Source organism: Abramis brama (assembly GCF_963993115.1).
Source record: "Abramis brama genome assembly, chromosome: 4".
NCBI lineage: Eukaryota > Metazoa > Chordata > Actinopteri > Cypriniformes > Leuciscidae > Abramis > Abramis brama.
The window spans coordinates 38,702,813-38,724,204 of record NC_139966.1 but is presented as its reverse complement, the minus strand read 5'-3'; the positions used below and the strand labels follow the sequence as shown (position 1 = coordinate 38,724,204).

General features: G+C 36.0%; 1 protein-coding gene across 1 annotated transcript in view; it reads right to left on the bottom strand.

The window, feature by feature from the left end:
* Positions 1-18,334, bottom strand: part of taf3 (TAF3 RNA polymerase II, TATA box binding protein (TBP)-associated facto) — a 48,216-nt gene extending 29,882 nt beyond the window's left edge. Inside the window, exons 1-2 of the mRNA XM_084111745.1 lie at positions 18,031-18,334; positions 16,343-16,603 (exon numbers count right to left, since the gene is read on the bottom strand). Of these exons, the coding sequence (XP_083967871.1) occupies positions 16,343-16,603; positions 18,031-18,196 (427 nt within the window). The 5' untranslated portion in view covers positions 18,197-18,334. The remainder of the gene's footprint in view (positions 1-16,342; positions 16,604-18,030) is intronic.
* Between the last annotated feature and the right edge of the window lie 3,058 nt (positions 18,335-21,392).

The following is a 21,392-nucleotide window of genomic DNA, read 5'->3' as shown; positions in this document are numbered from 1 at the left end:
CTGCATTGATTTGGACTTAAAAACCATGGTAACCAATGAAGTCCATTGTTAGAAGAAAAATCCAGAAATGTTTTCCTCAAAAAACATAATTTCTATCCCACTGAGGAAAGAAAGACATGGATATCTTGGATGGCATTGGGGTGAGTAAATTATTAGGAAATTTTCATTTGGGGGTGAACTAATCCTTTAAATATAAGTAAATAATGATTTAAATAAAGCAGAAATACGGCACATTAAAAGTAAAATTGTTCGCCGTTTCATACTGACCTAAATGAAGGTTTAACAGGATCAATTTAAGATAGAGTCTGTCACAAATCTTACATTTAGAAAATGACTGAGGTCAAACTACCTGCAATGAAAAAGATAGTCATACACAAAACATTCATTCACATAAACAGAAGCATAGCCTCTGATATAATACATATGCAGAATTTCACTACATATGAAGATAACACATGAAGGTACAGACGAAAAGCCGTAACTGCGGCGCTACAAAAACGATAGCGGTTATCTAGCTACTGTTCTTTCTGTCGGTGGAGCCCCGACACACCTCACCAGAAACTACCTCATTCTGTCTTCTGACAGATCATTTATATCACATAAACCTTAGCCAGTAATTATCTTTTGCTACAGTCTGCCAATATTCTGAATGACAGTCCTATATTGGCACAGTGAAAGTCAATACTTTGTTGAGTGCAAATTCAAAATAGACATAATTTCGAGGTCAGGGTCGACCTCCTTCATCGCTAGATGGTTCTACCTGAGGCACTTGGCATTTGAAAGTTTATGATTGCCTTATGAAGCTACGAAATCAAAACAGGTAGCTATCTAACAAAAAAAACACTCTAGATGGTTAATAAAGAGTAATTATATGTGAAAAACTCGACAATAACGATAGGGCAAAGGTGAGAGAGTTTCAGACCTGTTGACAGAACTGTCACTTGCCTGGTCAACACGTTATTATTACGTCATATGTTTTTTCCGTCATGTGGTATAATCGTCATTAAACTTAAAACGTCATTAACACGTCATTTAAACTTAAATTTGATCGCTAGCTAACATAGATAAGGTTTTCAAAAATCACAAAAACAAAGTCTAGAAAACATCAGTAAGAAATATATTTCGTACAATATATTCCAACACATCAACGTAGGGCTGTCAAATTAAAATGCGAATTTAAAATATTCGTCGAATTTAAAATAAAAATCCACATTCTAATGCATAAACGCATCTCGAGATGCGATGATGTCGTTGTTGCGTTTTAATGCATTTGTTAGCCTATCCAGTTGAACCCTAGATGCGGCACTAGATGCAAAACATAAAGGCAGAAATAAAGAAGCTCAACGCGGTGAAGATCTTTGTCAAAACCTGCTTTTCCATCGTGTTCTATGTAAACAAGCGCTAGATGGACATCTTTGACTGTTGCACTCGTGTTTAGAAAGCGTTGTAGAGTAAAAAGAAGTTCAACTTAAAAAAAAAAAAGTCGTCTCAAGACTTTGTGGGAGTTTTTTCCATTCCACCGCATTCCGTGTTTTAAACGCAAAAAAACTACTTTGTGTGATTGGCGCTTCGGCACTTTGTATTAAACTATACATGATGTTGTTACATACATAACTTTGCACTTTCATACAAAGTTGTTACATACAGCACTTTCTGTTATTTCATTGCTTTGAATAAAGGATTTTATGCGGTGAACTAATAGGCTATTTCACTCATTGCGCCCTCTTGTGGCCTCAGAAGACAAGCTAAAAGCTTTTTCCCCCCTAACTGAAATGATGGCATTTTGACAGCCATACATCAATGTTGCTAAAAATCTGTTTGTTTGTTTTTTAATAATTTTTGTGTGTGTGTTTGCACGTGGCAGGACCAGTCAACATATTTCCGACTAGGCCAGCAGAAAAATAAACGTATTGTCGTGTCCTGCATATGGGCTATTTTGAAGGGTATCAAGCAAAAATAACCCCTATGTGAAGTGAGCATGTCCAGAGAGAGATGCAAGCAGACATACACATCAGGAAACCCAAAATAACAGGCAGGTGTGTCGTCTTTAGAGGCTCGTGACATCATGGGGAAAAATGTCCATCAGCAGTTTTTGTAGGTCACTCATCACACAACACAAGCTTTAGGGCTGGTGGCGGAGGACACTTACTGTACTGTACTGTACTGTACCATGAGACATGGAGTGACAGAGAAACTGCACAATCATTATTTCACTTCGTATGATGCCTTTTTTCGTTACGTTTTTAATGTTGAACTGAATGCATATAACTACTTGGTCTTAGTAACGTGTGTGTATAGGGTTCCCACACCTTTAAATCATATATAACTTTTTTATTTGTGATTAATCAATACGATTTTGAAATGAAAAATACATAAATTTGTATTGTTACATAAAATATTCTATTAAAGATATAGATTTTCTTTTTTTTATTGAATACAAAAATGTAACGACTTTTTTCATGTTATTGATTTCCATGACTTTTCTAAACCATTTTAAAACTCCCTGATACTCCCAGGTTTTCCCGATGAGATAGGTTTGAGATTACCACAGTACGTGTCAAGCGAATTTTAAGTGATAATGGAAACGCCATACAAAACCTACACACATTATCATATAAATACAAAACTCGCTCGTCATTCAAAATAATCTGCAGAGAATCATGCGATATAACTCATGTAATAAACTATCATGATTCACATTAATTCAGGAAGTTGAACTGTGTGAAAATGAGACTATATCAATAATGTAAATGTTTCTTCTGCTTCGGTAAAAGCACCCTTGACTCGCAGCGTGCAGTGATTTTCCGCCCTCCTTCAGAATGCTGGTCTCATCCACCTCTTGTTTCCTATGGTGGCATTAAGTGCTTACCCAGACTCCCTCTCTGCTAGGACAATAAACACACACTAATTCCCTGGCACCGCTAAACGCTTCAGCAGCACTGTGTGTGTGTGTGTGTGTGCCCAATTACTGAACACACACACACAATAGAACCCCTGTAACACACTTTTAGAGCATAACACTTTTATTTGAGGGTGAACTATTGTTGACACTAGCACTATGAATAATGCTTTTAATAAGTGTTTACATATATTTTTAGACTGGAGCTTTATAATTACTCATATTGCCTAATTGGCTAATTCAGGATGTTTTAACTGGCATTTTATTGATGAATCGCATAGACAAATCTATTTCATCAGCATTTATTCTCTTACTGAAACCAAAATTCAAAATATTAGGCTATTTTATTAAGAAACATTAATAGAGATGCAAATATTTTCTCTAACAGTAAGTCCATTTTCTTTTACCATTCTTTGAATCAATTCAGCTTGATTTTGTTAAACTTCATGCTTAAAAATGGTTTGATTTGTGTGATTGAAACATGAAAATGTGATTACACCAATCAAATCCATGCAGGGTATAAATTGGAAATAAGAATTTGATGATTTTTTTACTGAAAAAAAGAACAGTTTTATTTTGGGTGAGAAATTAACATATACAATTCTGTATAGTAAATATAATTGATTGAAGAAATTCTGTAAACAATACATTAACTTGTCAGATCAATCATTTTACACCACTAAAATGAATTTAGTATTAGTCACAAAGGCTTATGGTGGAGCAGAACGTAGTTACCAACCAAATAAAGGCATATTTGCTCTGTCTGCAAACACACACACAGACACAAGGAACTGGCTATTTCAGCCCGGGTTAACAGTGACCCAACCCTGGCGCCCTGGGACCAGGGGCAGAGGTTCTGTTGAGCGCGTGAGCCTGTCACCCTCTCTGGGGAAGGATTTACATTCCTACCCCTCCCATCCACCGGACGAACCAAGCCCAATACACACAGCATCAGTTAAAAGAATTTCAGTACACAAACAAAACTACTTTGACCTAAACTCACCAAGTCCAACAGTAACAGAAGCTAATATATATATGATTTTCTAAACAACTGTCAAAAAGATCTCCGTTTCAGGAAACAAGAACATCACGGAAACCTTCGGCTGAGGAACTAGGAATGTGTCAGGACGGTCCAACAGCCAACTAGCTCATTTAAAGTGTTTTCTAGATTAATTAAATTTCTACTTGCTTAATTTTTAGTGGTGGCGCTTTAAAGTGGATGAATTTAGATGCATAACTTAGTTATGCACAAGTTCTGTCCCTACACTATATATATATATTTTTTTATTCCTGCCGTTACAGCCATCAAATCACAAACAAATTCATCGCCAGTGTTGGACTTCAAACGATCTGGATGTGAAATAAAAGGTTATTTGGCTAATATTTTATATACATGTAATTTATATAAATTTCACGCTTATTTTGCATCTGATCTGTCTACAGCTATCCAACGACAAACTAATTAATCAAATTCAATAAATTTAGAAGAATTATTATGGTTGCACTTCAAATCATCTCTGATTTTGTGTAGATTTACAAAATAAAAGGTTTTTTGGCCTATACATCTACACATGTAAATATATGCATACATTTTATTTTGAAAAATATGCAGTTTTGCATATCCCTCACAACTAGGTTATTGTAGTTACAATAAGAATGTAACATTTACATTGAGAATGAGATTGTATTTACAACGTGAACGTAAATGTATTTACAACGAGAATGTTACGTTACATTTAATCATTTAGCAGACGCTTTTATCCAAAGCGACTTACAATCGAGCGAACAATAGGCCAACAATATGCAAGTGCTGTGACTAGTCCCAGTTAGTCTAGCAATGTAACATTGCAGAATGTAACATTTACCACAACAATGTAACATTTGCAACAAGAATGTGACATTTTCATTGAGAATGAGATTGGACATACAATGTGAATGTAAACGTATTTATGAGAATGTAACATTTACACTGAGAATGAGAATAATTACGAGAATGTAACATTCACATTGAGAATGTATTTACAATGTGAATGTAACATTTACATTGAGAATAAAATGTATATACAACGTGAACGTAACGCATTTACAACGAGAATGTAACATTTACATTGCGAAATACATTTTATTTACAACGTGAATGTAAACCGATTTACAACGAGAATGTAACATTTACATTCAGAATCTAGAAAGTAAAAAAGTAACGTAAAATTTACGATGAGAGAATGCATCAAATGAAAATGTAACATTTACGCCATAATTACAATGAGAATGTAACATTTACATTGAGAATGTATTTACAATGCAAATGTAACCTATAGAACGAGAATGTAACGTATTTACAACAAAGATGTAACATTTACAAGAAGAGAAAGTAATTACGATGAGAATGTAACATTAACATCGAGAAAGAAAGCGTATTTACAATGTTAATGTAACGTATTTACAACGTGAATGGCCGCAATTTAAAAGCCAGCACGGCCGCTTGTTAGAAACGCTGTCTGTTAAAAGATGAAGAACGACAGGTTGAGAAAGACCCAAATAAGCATAAATGCACTATGAAATGCAATAAGGCAGTTACTGTGAGGTATCACCCCACAGAATTGGACATGCATGTGGGTGAGAATTTCGTAGGTGGCGATCAAGTGTACGAACAGCATTTTTCCTGCCAGAGTCATGGCTTGGAAGAGCTTGTCTTTCATATCATAATGCCAGAAAGAGACATGGTGGCCTGGCAAAGCTAATCATCACATGACACCTACGCTTACAGCGAGGACAACAGGCCAGGTCAATACCCGCTGCAGACTGTGTATACACATATCGTACAGTACGTTTCTATATAAACAAACACAGCATTAAAAAAAAAAAAAAAAGAGATTCCGGAGAAAACACGTGGAATATGTTTGTGCGCTAGAGACAGAGGGACAGCAAAGGAGAGACAGACACAGAAAGACAGAAAGGAGGAAAGAGGTTGGCTGGTGCAAGAGTGCCATCTAAAGGAAGCAGAGGTACTGCAAGTGGTTTGATGGGGGAAGATGTTGAACTTTAAAGACACAAATTTCATGACAAACTCCCTCTGAAGGGAACCTATATAAAATATACAGAATATTAACTGAGAAAAGACTAAATTCATTTAAAGGTGACTACTTTTTTTTTCATTTTATTAAAACACGAAAAGAAAACGTATTTGTACTTCAAATAAAATTAAGAAATTAATAATATATTAATTTTATAATAATGTCTTGAAAAATAAGGAATAGTTATTTATGCCGGAAAAATATGCAATGTGCAAAAAAGAAGTATCTTCACTAGAGGTTTAAATATTTACTCGTGAAATACTCAATAATGGATCTGTACTAAATAATGCAATGCACTTAGAAGTTTAAAATTTGTGTATTTCAGATGAAATAATTACTGCATGATTTATGATATATCAGTAAAATTACAGAATAAAGTACTGAGAAAAAATAGTTTCTAGAAGTACAACAGTCAAATTAGTAGCTGGTATAGTTGACATCTTAAAAGCTTAGGCAGACAAATCCCACCCGATCAAATGAAATCCACATATCCACTGTAACAGAGGATAGGAATGAGGGAATGAGGGAAAACTTTAATGTTAATGGAAAAAAAAATATTTACAACCCCAACCATTTCATTGCCTTCTCCACTTATTATGTGCTTTATTTATGTTTCTTAATATATCTAAAAAACAAATCAGTGATGTTATACTGTTATGAGGTATGAAAAATTCATATTAATATTCAGATTATATTAATAGTATATATTTATTACTTCATTTATTTACATTTAGCAGACGCTTTTATCCAAAGAGACAATATGCACAATGCAATAATTATGTATGCACTTATTTATTTTTTAATTCTGCATATTATTAGGGCTTTTCCTAAACCTGTATTACGTCAGGTTTCAAAACCTGGACTATTACTGCTACCACAGCAGGGTTCAACAAAAAAGTTACGTTTTTTTTTTTTATTATTAAAAAAATCTATAATGCAACTCTATGTTAGTTATATATATATATAAAAAAAACTACATGGTAATAAGCAAGTAAATAAATAAAAATTGTGACTTAATTAGTCTCTTAATTTTCTCATTTATTTTTGTGGATGCTTTTAAGATAGTCACAAGCCATTCTCGCAATTTCAACAATTTCTTATCTGTTAATCAGCTAGATACATTTACTTTGGTGACGCATTTAACTTTAATTCTAATGATACCATACAATATTTCACAGAAACTGAAGTTTTAAGTTTGGTTCATGGCTATTTGTATGTGAACATGATCAACAAACACAAACACCGATCCAATAGGACCATCAACTAGTGTGAAACTCTCATTCTGACCCTGGCGAATCAGGACATTCTTATTGTTGAGACATAATCAGCTACGGATTTATAATATCAGCCACCATATCTTATGTCGACCACAATACAGAATAATTCGTAATTGCCACAATTTCTCAACTGGTGCATCCCTTTTCAAATCTGTGCAGAAAGAAAAATGAGATAGAAAACAGACAAAAAATATCCTGATCCACCTGTAAAGTTCTAACTTGATCACATCATGCCGTGACATGAAACTTCATAGAGATAAAATAAGCTTGACTTTGCTCATACCTGTATTCGAAGACTTTACACTTGCACACACGCTTCAGCTTCGAAGAGGATCAAGTTTAGTACGAAGGACACAAAAACCGCCACAGAGAGAGAATGAAAAGAGAGCGACGGTAAGGACGAAAAGAATAGGACATGCTGGAAAACGGGAAGCGTGTGACAAAAGAATCAGACGATTCTTTGGGAGACATAAAAATGGAGTGGATTATGTGTTTTATGAAGATCTCACCGAGGCGGTCGCGAATGCGCTTTCAAGTCGCCTAATTATGAGAGAAACCTGAGAGAATGTGAGAGTTTGGACTGGGAATAAAAGATAGAAGTGGAAATCCATGGCACACACACACACACACGTTTTGTGTTAGCACACACCTGGGCAGAGGAGGGCAGCGCGCTCTCCAGGACTGATCCTGGGTCAGGTGACCTCTCCACCGAGCCCAATAGCCGGCTCCTGTCTGTCTACCGTTCACACACACTCTCGATGGGCTCGCGGTACCTGGCCCAGTGCAGCAGGGGGTCATCCCAGACCTGTCAGTCAGACAGTGGCAACGAGCAAACACGGACCTCTCTGTCTCCCTAACACACACACACACACACACACACACACACACACACACACACACACACACACACACACACACACACACACACACACACACACACACACACACACACACACACACACTCATCCACGCAGTCGGCTGACGGGGGGAGGTAAACGGTTGTGACAGGGGGCAGTAGGGTTGGGTTGAGCCATCTATCATAAAGCCACGACAGAGTAACATAAGACCAGAGGCTTCCCTCCACACACACACAGAGCTCACTCGACAGCACCTAACAAACACATCTAAAAGGATATTTCGCACAAAAAAAAGAAAATTCTGTCATCTTTTGTTGATAAAACCCATATGAAGAATTTCTTCTGTGAAGAATAAAAGGAGATATTTTGAAGAATGTCCCACCTGCTCTTTTCCATACAATGAAAGTAAATGGGGACTTTTGAGCTCCAAAAATGACCTAAAGTTGGGCTGCAAGATTTGGGGAAAAAATCTTCCGTATTTTTCCTTAATATAAGTTGTGTTTTTTGGTAATCTGAAACATATTCCAAAGTGATTTGTATAATGCAAGCAAAAAATGGGCAAAGTGCACACATTTGGATTTGTGTTGAATGAAATGGTGTGTGAGGCAAGTTTACTTATACAGTGCATTTTCCAAATTCATTTCAATGCATTGAATGCAATGGTGAATTAAAGGTGTTTAAGTTCCACTCGATTTTTGTACAGTGCTGAGTTCTGTACGCTCTTGAATCCTTCCATTATAACAAAAGTGAAGAGATGAGTGACAGCTTCATGATTATAAAGAGAAGGTTCTTTGTGCGCTTACTAGGCGATATATAAATAAACTTGTAAATCTCATTATCAGATATCGGATTATCAGAAACAGGGTCCGAAATTAACGGCTTGAGGAAAAAATGCTACCAAAATTTGAGATACGGGTGCAAAAAATGCCCGTTTGAGTTGTTTTTAATATTCATAATATATGATGTAGTAAAGCAATATCACACGAGCAAGACTGCAGTTTTCCCCAAATATCAGCACGACTGCAAATGTGATGTTGATTTTATACAACAAGAAGTTATTATTAAGTGACTTACATTTTAGGCACAATATTGTCTGATTTTGCTCTATTTTGTCAACGAAAACAGTTCCAAACAAAGTCACAGCTGAGCCACTGCGCATCTCTGATGAACGAATCTGCGTTTTTGAATGAATGACCCATTCATAGAGACAGTCACTTGCTTCATTCCTGAACGAATGGATTGAATGAATGATTCAGTGACAAAGACAGTAGCGTGCCGCCACCTACTGGCAGTTTTTGTTTTGTGCAAAAAACTATCATTTCATTTTTTTTAATCACTTAACATTTCTATATTCAACATTAATCTCATAACATTATGTAATTGTGAATTTATATGCATTCATACCACCTCCAAACCTCATTAAACAGTATGTAGCCTAAATATATATGAATGTCACTTTTGTGTTCTTCTAGTGTTCCATTAAAAAAAAGAAAGTTTAGAACAACATGAGGGTGATTAAATAACGACAGAATATTCATTTTTGGGTGAGCTATTCATTTAAGGCATACGGCATATAACCGCATTTAAAAAGCTGAGTTTTCAAAACACAGACGTTTTCTGAGGCTCCTCCTCTGGTCCCGCAAGAACAAGATGTCCGTCAGATTTATTTGATAGCGTTTTAATTTGCTCTTTGATTTGATCTGGATGAGCAAAGTGGCCCGTTTAGGTACAGTATTTTAAAGGGCCCGACGAACGGAAAGTAAAAAAGACAAATGGATCCGAAGGCGCCAAACCTCTGTAAAAAGAGCAAGAGGGATGGACGAGAGACAAAGAGAGAGAGAGGAGGAGAAGAGAGAGAGGAGAATAAATCTGCACTCCTCCATCGATCCCAATCCTTTCTGTTCTCATCTTATCTTCGGGTCTGAGGGAGCCAGGCAAGTTTAAACGATTCTGACCTTGTCCGACATAAATAGTCAGAAAACTACAAAGAGCAGATAGCCCTCTCTCTCCATGAGCAAAAGGGGGACGAGGAAGGGAAATACATTGAGATAAGAGGAGGGGAGAGAGATAATACAGGAGTTACTACATCAGCGAGAGTGTCACAGACAGACATAAACAGCACACCGAAGCCCTTTTTCTACCGATAGGGTACCGGTGCCCAATCTGGAACCGTTCCACATGTTTCAATGGCAGAAAGACCGTTTTGGATGTTAAAATAGTCCAGCACTGACCCCTTAAACTAGGAACCGCTAACATCAGGGCCAAAGGGCGAGATTTCCCTGTCCATTGATAAAAAATGACAATAAAAATGGATAAGTCCTGAAGGTGGCAAGATGCTAAATCAAAATGCTTTGCTAAAATATGTTCCTGAAAACACGGATCCGCGGACCAGACATCGGCTCTGGCACGCGAACCAGCACCATATCGGTAGGAACTGACCTGGGAGTGACAGAAAGTGAGACAGTAATGACTATTATACTTAAAAGACAAAATTCTTTTCATCAGGTCGGATTCTCCTGGCTACGGGAGCGTACCCTTGCCAATCAGAGCGGGCCCTGGGCCTTATTCTCTCTAAAGAAGATGTGCATGTCGCGGCGGAAGAAAAGGAGAAAAGACGGAGGCCTTTAATATTCATCCTTTTCTCTTTTTAGAGTGTAACGGCTGCACCTGACATCTACGGAAACTGTGCAAATCTCTTCATGCATTGTCAGGCTCTCCTCTAATCATTTTACGCCCTTGTGAAGCTTTGAAAAGAGCCGATAACGAAGCGAGTCAAATACAGAGCTCGCTCAATTCATAAGTTAACAGAAGCGCGGCGCGAACGCCAGCAGAGACTGAGGTAATAATCAGCACCTCTGGACAAGGAGATTCGCAGCGTCTAACGCTTCGAGAGAGAGCAGCGCGATGAGATGCAAGAAAACCAGCTCTGTCGACGGGATGATTGTGTTAATGATGGAAAGGGGCTGAAACAAGGCTTGCAAAATTACAAAGCTCAAGTTAGAATCGGAAAAAGTTTTCTATGACGTAACCAGACAGAACGAGCAGCTCCCAGAATAACCAATAAAACTGTCAATGGTGCATCATGCATGCAATGCGGAAAAACGAGCAGAGCCTGTTAGAATGACCAAAGCTGTCTATTGCATGCATGCAATTCAACAAAACTAAAACAAGTGCGACTAAAACAAGCATGTGAAGCAATAAAGACTAGAATCTACCATTATAATAAAGAGAAACTGTCTATTCTCCAAGTGGTGTATATGCAACACACTTAAAACTAGAAGCTGTCTACAAAGCAAGCATGCCAAGTTGACAAGTTTGTTAGATGCGATCACCATGCATGAGAATGTGAAAAGTTGTCTCTATCGTAACCCCTTGACTGTCAAGTTTACTTCACTATATTACAATTAAATCCTAAACTAATCATGATATTTATCTAACAATAGATATTTAAGCATTGTTTTTTGTTACAAATTATGTAGGAATTATGTATGTCACAAAAAGTCGAAGCACACACTTTTAATAATTGAAACTTTGGTTTTCATGCTAAAAGTTCATAATAAAACATATAATCTAGTATTTGTCAATAAAAAATGCTAAAATAGCCTAATATTATCCTCTAAAAAGTATAATATATATATATTATCGCCTAAAATATAATATTATCTTTTTTATTACATCACATATTTTAGTAGTTATCATAAATTAGGTATCATTTGAAAGCTTATGAACTCATCCTGTGAAAACCATTTTGAAATTGGACGTTGCGTTACCATATAAACGGTACTCTTAATTATTTGATCTGGCTCCTCCCCTTTTGGGCGTCATTGTGTCTCATAATTTATGATCAAAACCTTTTCTAATCTTGACAAAACACATATTGTCAGAAAGATCTGAGTCTCAAGGTTCCATATTTTTGTGACAGAAGTGATATTTGGACAGAAATGTATTAATTTGTTACGGCAGAATGCATACAATTAAATTCATTGGAATGTATGTCACCCGGTGGCTATTTTTGGTATTACGCCTAAACGAAATCTCATGGGAACTTCAATTTTTGTGATATTATCAATTTGAAATTTGGAACACAACTCGGTTAGATATATGGCTTTGATTTTATAGTAAAAAATATTTAGTAAAATATATAAAAGAAAAAATATTAAGTGCAGTATTTACAAAATAAATTTAAACTTCCATAACTTTTTCATACTTCAATTTTTTTAAGTGCTTTCACTTCAGCAATAATCTGCTGATTTTTTAAAACAAGACCAAACCTAGGTCTATATTCCAAAGCATTCTTGAATTACAACCATTAAAGTTTGAATAGTGCATTTTAATGTCCATTCTCAAAAAGGGGGGGTGACAGTTAAGGGGTTAAAGAGTCACGACGGCGATAAGCAATAAGCGATAGGACATCCTGTTGCTTGGTTCCTCATTTTGTGGGGTTATGCTGGGTAGGCCCACCCATCCAAATCTTACTGGTCCAAATTTCCATTCCACACAGGTTTCTAATAAAGTCAGATTGTGATTATGTCGCACTGCACAGCATGTACTCTGTCAGAATAGAGGGACAAATTATTTGATGCAGGAAAATTGTCAAATTGTGCCTGGTAAAGATACTATGTTAGATCCGTCTTGACTCAACGGCATAAACTCAAACAGAACCATGTTCTTGCTCTACACACTGGGATCAACGACAGACTGAAATCCGTTCGTGTACAGCTTGATTTTGTAGCTGTAAATTTCCAGAGCAGTCATCTTAATCTTGTTCTCTCTCTGCATAGACGGAGAGACTTTATCAGCCTGTGTGATCACTGGTAATTTCAGTGTACAGATGCAATCGCTCTCTCTCTACCTCCCATTACCTTCTTCCCTCAGGACTGAACAACAATACGCTCCCACACAATAGACAAACAAGAGCCTGTTGACTGGGAGAAAACCCACCACCGAACCAATGACAACCACTCTGTGGAATATGTTAATGTAATGAAATTGTAATTGCAATAAAATCAGTATTCCAAAACTGGAATGCTCTAAAAACACATTTTTATTGTGTTGTGTGAACCTGTTTGATCTTGGGGTCAGTGTTTAATTGTAATACAGGCATAAATGGTACCTCAAATTGTGTGGCTTGTGAAGGAGAGATGTGCTATTATATTTTCTAAGATATTTCTTTTGGCGGATGATAAAACACACACACACATCTTGATTCACAGAGTATCACACAGTATAAGAGAAATGAAGAAGATCAGAAACAGACATTCAGACGAAGTTAAGAGCACAAATGTGGTCGGATAGCGCCAACCTGTGGCTGAATATGCTACTGCAGAAGTGAATCTAACTAACAGACTAAAATATTACATACAAATAAACTGTTAAAATGAGGTTGCAATGCTTAAGGTGCTTGTTTTTTTTATTAAAAATCGTTTTTGTTAAATGGAAAAAAGCTGAAATAAAATATAAATATTAGATGAAAAACAAACTGTAAATGAAAAAATGGAAATGAAAATTAGAAATGTTGCAATGGCAACTGACTAAAATAAAATAAGTTTCAGTACTAAAACAGCAAAAAAAAGAAAGAATGGTAAATAGAATATAAATATTAAAAAAACTAATGGCAGAAGCACATAAAATTACATATATGAATATACATACATGAAAATATAAAAATACACCAATTAAAAAATAAATAAATAAATAAATAAATATATATATATATAGACACACACACTATAGTAGCTTATATAAATAATACCCAACTCAAAGTCTATAAAATTCTGGTCTCTAAATATATCTCGGGTCATTTCTTCAATGTAAATCTATGGTATTTTTTATTTTGTTGGCCCATTTTGTATTAGTGCAGGATAAGTTACATAAACATTTAATACTTTGTTCAAATCAATGTAAAATAGAAGTTTGTTTAAGCAAGTAGCACTAAAAAATACAAACCACACAAAAACCCATTTGTGTTCGTAACACTCAAACACACAGCGGGGCTCCGAAACCTCTGTGGTTTGGAGAGAAATACATACAATATATATTCTATATTATAGAAGAATGCACTGTATGTTTAAACTTTTGTCTGTTTTGCCTATACATGCTCATGTAGATTTGTGGCATGAGTGTGTTGTGGTGTAATATGGCCTCTGACTGATCTATGAGGAAGAAACGGGAGACAGAAGAAAAAAAAAGAAAAGAAAATGGAAATGGAGGAGAGGGAGAAAAAGAGACCCTGAGTCTTTCTTCTGGCAGAGGGGCATCCAGCTGAGTGCTGGCTCCAGGCCCGGTTAGACCCCCTACCCTGGCTGGACTCTCACACACACACACACACACACACTCACCTGGGATGTCTGCCATCCGGGCCGGACCTCCGCCAGCTTCTCACACACACATGGCTGAAAGCCTACAGCCCGCCGACTTCCTGTTTCACACACATACACACCGACACCCGCAAACACACCTCACAGCCAGAGAGCTTCCTGTCCGACCCGAAACAACCCTGATCATGTCCGCCCCTCCACCACCCACTGGCACTGCCTCCGCTGGGTGTGATGAGAAGGCGAGAGTGTGTGTGTGAGCCGGATGGAGCGAGAGTGAAAGACTACAGCGCTGGGAGATCATGGGATACGTAGGTCCCTGTGTGTGCGACTGCATGGGACGGAACTCAGCCAATATGGCCACATGTCAATGCATTTTGGCAAGATGGGCGTGAGTACGGCACGATATCGCGTGACAGTAGAAATGGGTCAGCTGGTACAGATTTTGTTATATTGTTTATCGTACGGTAGATATATTCGTATGAATATCGTTAGTCATCCTCACAACAAGTTATGTTAAAGTGCCCCATTGTGCTTTTTCAATATTACCTTTCACGCAGTTTGTGAATGTAAAATGTCTGAATGAGCCTGTTACATACCTACGTAACAATTTAACAAATCTGCATTATGCCAGATGACTCCATTAAGTTCCAAATAATAAAATAAAAAAATGAAATAAGCAAATAAAGAGCCAAAAACAGACATTACCACATGGCTAGTATACATTGCGGTTCGGTAAGATTTTCAAATGTTTATGAAAGTCTCTTCCGCTCACCAAGGCTGCATTTATTTGATCAAAAATACAATAAAAACAGTAATATTGTGAAATATTATTACAATTTATAAGAACCGTTTTCTGTTTTAAGATTTTTAAATATATTATTTATTCCTGTGATTCAAAGCTGAATTTTCAGCATCATTATTTCAGTCTTCTGTGTCACATGATCCTTCAGAAATCATTCTAAAATACTGATTTTAAATATTTCCTATCATAGTAATGTTAAAAAACGTTTTGTTGTTGAAACTGTGACACTCTTTTTCAGGAATCTATGATGAATAGAGACTTCAGAAGAACAGTATTTATTTGAAATAGAATTGTTTTGTAACATTATAAATGTCTACTGTCATTTTTGATCAATTTAATGCATCCTTGCTGAATAAAAGTAAAAAAAATAAAAAAATAAAAATAGTGCATAATAGATCAATAGTCAGCATTTTTTTTTTTAAATGCACGGTTGATTTACAGATTGTATGTGTGTGCTGTGACCAAAGGAAAACATTTGTAACTAATGTCAAGTAATTAATCATATATATATATATATATAATTTTTTTTTTTTTTTTTTTTTACCATTTCTCTACTGGAACGTTTCAATGATCACATGAAAATATGATTTTCTTTCGGTTAATAAGTGACTGTTCTCTTAATTTCAGCATTGTTGTGTGTGTGTATTTATTTTGTGCTGTCATTAAATTGTATTTTGTAAGATACCAAGAAGTTAAAACACAAACGGAATACCACTTTTGTTCAGCCAATCAAATATAGTTGCCAAAAAGGGTACACTATGTAACTTTTTTTCAATTTACAACAGTCAATACATCATCAATCTTTCTTCCAAAACATGTTTTTGTCTTACACTGATTCACTATGGTAAGACTATTAAAAGTGTTGCATAGTGTAACTTTAATCAGCAAAGTGTCACAAACATGATTTTTGCTCTCTGGAAAAATCATGCGTCAAATGTCGATGCTCGTATGGTTGTGTCTCACATCATGTGAGAGGAATCACCAACTGAGCCGTAACTCGTAAACTCGCACAATGTACGCCCGGCTTTATTTATTTACAACTCCATTGAATTATCTTCTTATAACTTGTTGCGTGAATATATTCAGTTCGGCGTCTATAGCGATGTTGGTACGTACCTTCCTGCAGTGAGACGAGCGGAGGGAAGTACTCTGGGATATAGTCTCTCCTTTCTCCCCTCAGGGCTTCGCGGGCGTCCGTTTCAAAGCCGGCAGCAGGAAACTGCAGAACGCTGCTCTTGCTGATGGGAAACTGAGGGATTGTTTGTGGGTAGCCAACAGGCTCCAAGTTATTCACATAGTCCTCAAGTTCAGCTATGCTGACTCCCAAAAATCCAAAAGCCTGGTCCACATCGCTCAGTCCAGGGTCTGTACGTCCATCTGAAAGAAAAGAGAGAGAGATTATGCCATGCAATATTTGGGGAAAAAATGAAGAATAAAGAAAAATAAAGAAAAAGCATAGTTGTTTGCGGAATGCAACGATTAACCAATCAAGTATTCAAGTACTATGAAAGCCACATCATACGCCACATGTGACCCTGGATCACAAAACCAGTCACAAGTCGCACGGGTATATTTGTGGCAATATCCAACAATACATTGTATGGGTCAAAATTATTGATTTTTCTTTTATGCCAAAAATCATTAGGATATTAAGTAAAGATCATTTTCCATGAAGATATTTTTTTTAAATGTCCTACCGTAAATATATAAAACATTTATTTTTGTGAGTGAATGGAGCACAATCACAAACATAAATGGACAACTTTAAAGACGATTTTCTCAATGTTTCGATTTTTTTGCACCCTCAGATTCCAGATTTTCAAATAGTTGTATCTCAGACAAATATTGTCATATCATAACAAACCATACATCAATGGAAAGCTTATTTATACGCTTAGGCTATTTGTTTAAATCTTAATTTTAAAAAATTGACCCATGTGACTGTTTTTGTGGTCCAGGGTCACATATTACGTATAGTGCGCATCAATCAGGCTCTGCACGTAAAAGCTCCATTCATTTTCTCCATAGGGAAATTGATTTTGAATGATAACTTATAAACCTTTAAAGACAGACCTACTGTGAGCTACGAGGTTGTCTTCCTGAACCCAAAATCAAATGCCTTCCTACTATTGCATGTAAACAGATCAACTTTTTCTAAACAAATATTTTCAAAAACTTTCCAAACATGGCCATTTAAATGCACAAAAACAAACTACTTCAAAATATCGATAAAAAAAACAATAACAGCATCTCTATGATACTAAAACGACACTGTTTTGGACACATGATCTGCACATACGCACAGATGATGCTGTACATCATCACTATGGCAACAAGTGGGAATCCATACACTGCGTTTGCAAACTATTCCACATGATCTGGTTTAAGCATTTCAGGCTCCAAAAGGGATACAATCAAACATTTCACTTCATTGTAAGCAGCATATAGCCTTTTAAAGCAAAAGCTGACATCTGTTAGCCTAAATAACAGCTAACTAGCCTCTAGTCAGCTGTCAAAACATACAAACTAAGACGTTTGATAACCTAGCTTCAGAACTAACGTCTTGCAGTAACAAAACACGTGTTAAGAATCCAAGGAAACTGACTAACAGCAGTTCGTTAAGAAAGTTTTATCGCCACAACAGCAAAAAACCCATTTGAGAAGCTAGTTAGCTTAGCACGCTAACAACATTAGTAAGTGGGCGGGGCTTAACAACAAACCCACTGTAGTGCACACTACTCCAACACAGACGGTTATAAACACAGGCTGTTGTAAGGGTCAGAAAGGAGTGTTAAAGGACTCACAGAGCTCGGAGTATCGGTGGCAGCTCCGGGCCAGCTGCTGCACGTATCTCTCCAGCACATCGGACAGCAGATCACAGGCGCTCAGCTGCACCGCGTCCCAGCCCACCGCCTGACACATCTGCGCCACGGACACCCGCAGCAGCGAGCGCGCGTAACTCTCACACATCTCTCCGCTCCCGAAAGCCCGGTCTCACGGCGCCTGTAAAGGCTTTGTTTTGATCATTCACATGAATAGCGACATTGGCGCTTCCATAGGAGCCGCCATCTTTTACTTCCCAAGCGAAACATTGTGGAGCAATCGATCGCGCATGCGCAGAAGAGCCGAGAGTCTGATCGATTATGGCTTGCTCGATTAGACCACCTACTGTTAGTGCAGTGGGGGAAAGCAGATAGTGGTTTGTAAAGCCTTGAATCTTTCTTTTTTGAAAATATTACTTTTATTTACTACTATGTAAAATAAAATTATATTTTCTTTCCTTCTTTCTTCTCGACTAGACTTTTGTAAATGCTTGTAGAAGAAAACAACAACAAAAACCTTAACAATTATTGTCATTGACATAACAATACAACAGTACTCCAGAGTCCTTCAATCCAGATTAAGTTCCTTCCGTCTTTCAATCCAGATTAAGTGGCAAGTCCTTAAACACACGACTTTTCTTATAGCTCTTAAGTTTTTAGAGAACTCAATAGATTCAAAATACATTTTCATTTCAGGTTTAAATCTTTTTAAAAAAGGATTACATTTAGAAAATTTACATTTGTGAATGTGAAATTTAGCTAACAGAAAAATAAGGTTTATAAAATAAATATCACTTTTCTTTTCACATTCATGAAAACCAAAAATTACATTTCTATATGTAAATTCAAAGTTAGGATTCCCATGACATTTGATAAAATCACAAATGTCACTGTGAGAGAGCAGTTCCAAAATAAATGTAAAGTAGTTTCAGGTTTCTCTAAACAGAAAGAACAGAGGGGTTAATATATAATAATAATATAATCAGTAGGGAAACGTCTTTTACGTCATCAGACCATCACTGTATTGTGAGCAAGTATGATATTGTTGCATAAATAGATTTTTTTCTTTGGTAACACTTTATTTTACAGTGTCCATTTTACGTTACATGTAGTTACTGTAGTAATCAGGCATGTGATTGGCTAAGGACAAAAAAGCAGGAAAATATACTGAGACCCCCCCCCCCCCCCCCCCCCCCCCCCGATCAAACCGATAAAAACATCCAACTTTTTATGACACATGACAACAACTTATTTGAATTTAAAAAATAAAATATATATTTTTTAAAAAATTTACACCAAACTTAAACTGCTTAATGTGCAATATCCAACTTATGTCATGAGTATGACACATAACAACATAACAAAAAAAATGCAATATTGTGATATATTATTACAATTTAAAATAATTGGTTTTCCATTTATTAGCCTATACTTTAAATTATCATTTATTTCTGTGATGCAAAGCTGAATTTTCAGGATCATTACTGCAGTCCTTTAGAAATCATTCTAATATGATGATTCATTATCAAAGTTGGAAACAGTTCTGCTGCTTAATATTTTTTAATAACCTGTGATACTTTTAGGATACTTTGATGAATAAAAAGTAATAAAATAAAAATAAAAAAATAGAAATATTTTGTAACAATATACACTACTGGTCAGTAATTTGGGTTCAGTAATTTTTTTCTTTCTTTTTTTGAAATAAATCAATACTTTTATTCAGCAAGGATGTGTTAAATTGATAAAAAGTGATAGTAAAGAAGATTTATATTATTAGAAAATATTTTTTTTATTTTGAATAAATGCAGTTCTTTTTAACCTTTTATTCATCAAATATTTTAGGCAGCAGAACTGTTTCCAACACTCATAATAAATCAGAATATTAGAATGATTTCTAAAGGATCATGTGATTACTGGAGTAATGATCCTGAAAATTCAGCTTTGCTTCACAGAAATAAATTATAATTTAAAGTATAATAAATTGAAAACCAATTATTTTAAATTGTAATAATATGTCACAATATTAAAAAAAAAAAAAATCAGTATTTTTGATCAAATAAATGCAGGCTTGATGAGCAGAAGAAACTTCTTTCAAAAACATTAAAAATAGTAATGTTTCCAAACTTTTGGCCTGTAGCCTACTGTATTCCCCCCAAAACTGCACAACTGTAGGGTAAAACATTAATAAAAAAGTGATAATAAAAAATGCGTCTTAAAACTGACATGATTGTAACAAAATCACACAGTCTGGAGAACTCAGAACAACTGCTAACATTAAGTTTAAGGTAAAAAATAACTGCCATGAAATTATAGTATCTTACTCCTATGCAATTAGATAAACTGTTCATTCACTACATCACTTTACCTCTGTCTTTATCCCCTTTTATCCTCTTCTCTTCTTTTTGGCACTGTATCTATCGCAGACTATAATGCTCATTTATAATGTGTCACGTAAATTCGGCCATCCGTCACAATCAGGAAACTTTCACCGCGTCTAGAACTGGCGCGAGCTGCCAGGCCCGTTTCTACGAGCCTGTGTGTTAAGCGCCCTCAAAAAAAAGCAATGCTGTATATATGGATGCGGCGTCGCGCACGCTACACAACAAATTACCAACAACTGATCGCGCGCGCGCTCTGTTTCTGACGCACTTCAAGCACTCGCTGGGCGGGGAAAGATTGCATCTCTCTGCCATCTGTAACCATGTTGACGTGCCGCCCGGTGTGGCCGCGATTCGCGGCGATTGTGGTTCCGTCCCGGGTTACCATGGTGACGGCTGTGAGATTTTTTTTTACAGATCTGCATGATTCACGTAGGTCACATTTTCAGGTCGGAAAATCCGGAATTCCGGATTAATCCGGAAAAATCACATCCCTGAGTAATAACTTTAAATTATGCCTAATTACGTGCATGCAACTAACCATAAACCATGCAAACCCTAACCCTATAGTAAGTACATATAGTTCATTACAATTACTTAGTACTTAAATGTATAATTACACTGTAACAAGAACACCTTAAAGTGTATCCGATTTGTATTTTATTTTGTATATTACATTTCTATTATTGTATTGTACTTTGGCACTGGTTTATTCTTTCTTTGTTTTGCTTTTCTTACTTATTTTTTTTGAATGCATATTTATTATTGTATCTTAGTGTATTTTTGTTTGTAGTAGGATTTACCCAAAAAATAATTGTGAATGATCTTGTATTAAAAAAAAAAAAGTGGTTTAGTATATATCATCCATATATTTTACACAAATGTATGGTAATAATTTTAATGTATTTTATTTCTACTTCTACTATAGTACTAACACTGCTATGGCAGTTTACAGAAGAATTATGG